This window comes from Electrona antarctica (assembly GCF_951216825.1).
Source record: "Electrona antarctica genome assembly, chromosome: 19".
NCBI lineage: Eukaryota > Metazoa > Chordata > Actinopteri > Myctophiformes > Myctophidae > Electrona > Electrona antarctica.
In genome coordinates this window covers 37,885,858-37,888,834 of record NC_136800.1, presented here as the reverse complement: position 1 = coordinate 37,888,834, position 2,977 = coordinate 37,885,858, and the positions used below count along the sequence as shown (strand labels likewise).

General features: G+C 47.2%; 1 protein-coding gene across 1 annotated transcript; it reads left to right on the top strand.

Moving 5' to 3' along the window:
• Nucleotides 1-1,724: 1,724 nt before the first annotated feature.
• Nucleotides 1,725-2,771, top strand: LOC306943140 (outer mitochondrial transmembrane helix translocase-like; the record flags this gene model as incomplete). Its single annotated transcript, XM_079529342.1, has 1 exon — nucleotides 1,725-2,771. One exon carries the CDS (start codon nucleotides 1,725-1,727, stop codon nucleotides 2,769-2,771), a length of 1,047 nt encoding a protein of 348 aa, XP_079385468.1.
• Nucleotides 2,772-2,977: the final 206 nt, after the last annotated feature.

The following is a 2,977-nucleotide window of genomic DNA, read 5'->3' as shown; positions in this document are numbered from 1 at the left end:
TCCTATCATTAGTTCTGAACACTATTTTGTATTAAAAGAATGTCGTTCTGGGAGCTTGAATGTTATCAAATACATCCTTGACCAACCTTTGTGATGATGGAACCTCAGCGGCGCTCGGAAACTGGATACCAGGGTTAAGTTGACAAAATTAGTTTCCAGCGCGGCACGCGAGTGCAACTTTACTCGTCCTTCTTTGGTTAAAGTATAAAGTATAGAAAAGTCGATCAAATCGTTTCATATGGAAACCCACAAGTGGTTAGCAAAACGGGACTCGCTCTAAGTCCTGATGTACGTGGTTTCCGTGGCGGTGCAGTTCTAAGAGCCCACCGGCTGAGGCAGCCGGCGTCTCGGGGAGAAGAAGCACCAAAATGAGCAACGTGTCTTGGGTGACACACGTTATATTAAAAAGGGGTCTCAAACTAAATTAGGCGTTTTCCTTTGTCTAACTCCAAAACCAGTTTTAACCAGTTTTAGTTGGAGTCAACAGAATTGTTTATACAGCTTTTACGGCCCACAGGAAGAGGGGAAAGACGCTGTCCTGTGCACCTATCACTCTCTCTCCTTATCGCTGGCCTAATCGCTAAGGAATCTTCTCTTTCAGATGTGTGCGCACACACACACACACCCACACACACACACACACACACACACGTGCGCACCAACGCACACACATTTCCTCTCATTTGACGGACATGTTCACTCTGGTCTCAACGCAGTGGTTAGAACATAGGTAGAACAAAGAGGAGAAACAGTAATAATAACATTTGAGGACAGGTGTCCTACACATTCATTTATAGCGTTGCGTGGGTGTTTAAGGCAGTGTGTATGCGTGTTGTAATCCAATTCCACGCAGGTCTGTTTGCGTGTTGATTTGTGAGTCTGTTTCTTGGTTGAACGGTTTCTTGCGTGCCAGCCGATCTGCTTAAGCACTTAAAAAGGCAAAAGGGGTCGCTGGGAGGTTGAGGCGTCCTGGTTGCTTAGTCAGTGTAAACATCAAACTGGTGTGTGTGTGGTGAACCAGTGATTTAGTGCCAAGAGGGATGTCACCCTCCCCCTGTTGGTTTTGGTCCTCTAAATTATACTCACTCAAGAGGAACCGGTTTGGGGGGGGGTGTTGCATTGGTTCAACTTGCATAATTGTCAATTACAAACCCTCCCAATGTCAGGCTACATTGATCTGACCCCCCATGCCAAAGCGCCAGCGCTCGCCCAGCAGTCTGCCGTCAACGAGGCAGATGCGTGCACGAGTTTTGTACTATGCCAGAAAGCCCACCCAGTTTTTCTAGTCTGTAATATGGTGTGGTGATCGACCAAGTCAAATGAGGTCAGTGAATACCTCATGGTAATGACGTAAGCAGGTCAGCATAAAAGTAGACCCACACAGTGTGAAGAAGTGCAGTGTGAGCCAAAAACGTAGTATGCATTCCTGAACCTTTGGTGCTTACAAGAGGATCCTAAAGTCTTAATCGTTTACAAAGGGAGCCCCTCAACTTCCACAGTGCCATCCTCTGAACTAACAATAGGCGGGTACTATTCCTGAAGCGTGGGGTCAGACATCGCTGTTTACGCTCTTACTGGACACTAGTGTAGTGGCCCAGTTCCCAGTTAAAGTATTTTTGAGATTGTGTGTATTATTATTGACTTTACTAGCGCAACACGGACGTGACGAGTCATTGTGTGCGTGGTAGGAGATAACTCGAGGTGCGATTCTCAGCAGAGACAACATGGCACATCTGGGACGCAACGAGGCCATCATGGGCCATCTCTTCATGCTTACCATATGTGGAGCCCTCACCTATCTCGCCTTCAGATGGATAGACACCATCGACCCCACCAGGAAGAAGAAAGTGGAAGCTCAGAAACGGGCAGAGAAGCTGATGGGTCAGACTGGGGTTGAGAAAGTTAAACTGTCAGACTACGAGATGATCATAGCAGCTCTTCTGGTGGACCCTCTCGGTATGCATACAACGTGGTGTGACATTGCTGGTCTTGATGAGGTCATAACGGCGCTAAAAGGCACAGTCATCCTTCCTGTTCAGAAGAAACACCTGTTTAAAGGCTCCAAGTTGTTAAAACCACCTAAAGGTGTGTTGCTGTACGGCCCCCCTGGCTGTGGTAAGACGCTCATCGCCAAGGCGACAGCCAAGGAGGCAGGGTTTCGCTTCATCAACCTGCAGCCATCTACATTGACGGACAAGTGGTACGGCGAATCAGAGAAGCTGGCTACTGCTGTGTTCACATTGGCTTTTAAACTACAGCCCTCGATTATCTTCATAGACGAGATAGATTCGTTCTTGAGGAATCGTTCCATTTCGGATCACGAGAGCACAGCCATGATCAAAGCTCTGTTCATGAGTCTGTGGGATGGACTGGATACTGACGACAACCATCAAGTGATTATAATGGGGGCTACTAATCGTCCTCAAGATATAGACGCAGCCATCCTGAGGAGAATGCCCTCCAGGTTTCACATAAAACAGCCTAGTCGGAAGCAGAGAGAACAGATCCTGAAAGTGATCTTGAACAATGAAAGGGTGGATTCGTCTGTGGACCTCTGTGATGTTTCCAAGGAAACAGAGGGATTTTCAGGAAGTGACCTCAAAGAGATATGTCGCGAGGCCGCACTGCTGTGTCTCCAAGACTTTGTACAACCCCTAAATGAATCTGGTTCGGAGGATTCTATCCGTCCCATCCAACAGTCGGACCTGCAGATGGCCATCAGTAAGATGAGGGAAAGTAAAACGGAAATCAAATTTGGCTTTGGTTTGTAAGATTTGCCCCGAAATGACTCTCACAGGCAGACCCCTCTTTTATAATAGACAGTTTCGCCTCATTACAGAGCCACGGCAGTGGTTAGTTTGTCTGTCTGTCTGTTCGTACCAAAAAATGAGCATGGTTGCTATGGTCACCCAGTTCACACGGGTGTGATTTCATTACGTCAGACATTACGTCAGACCACAGCTGATCAGTCTATATA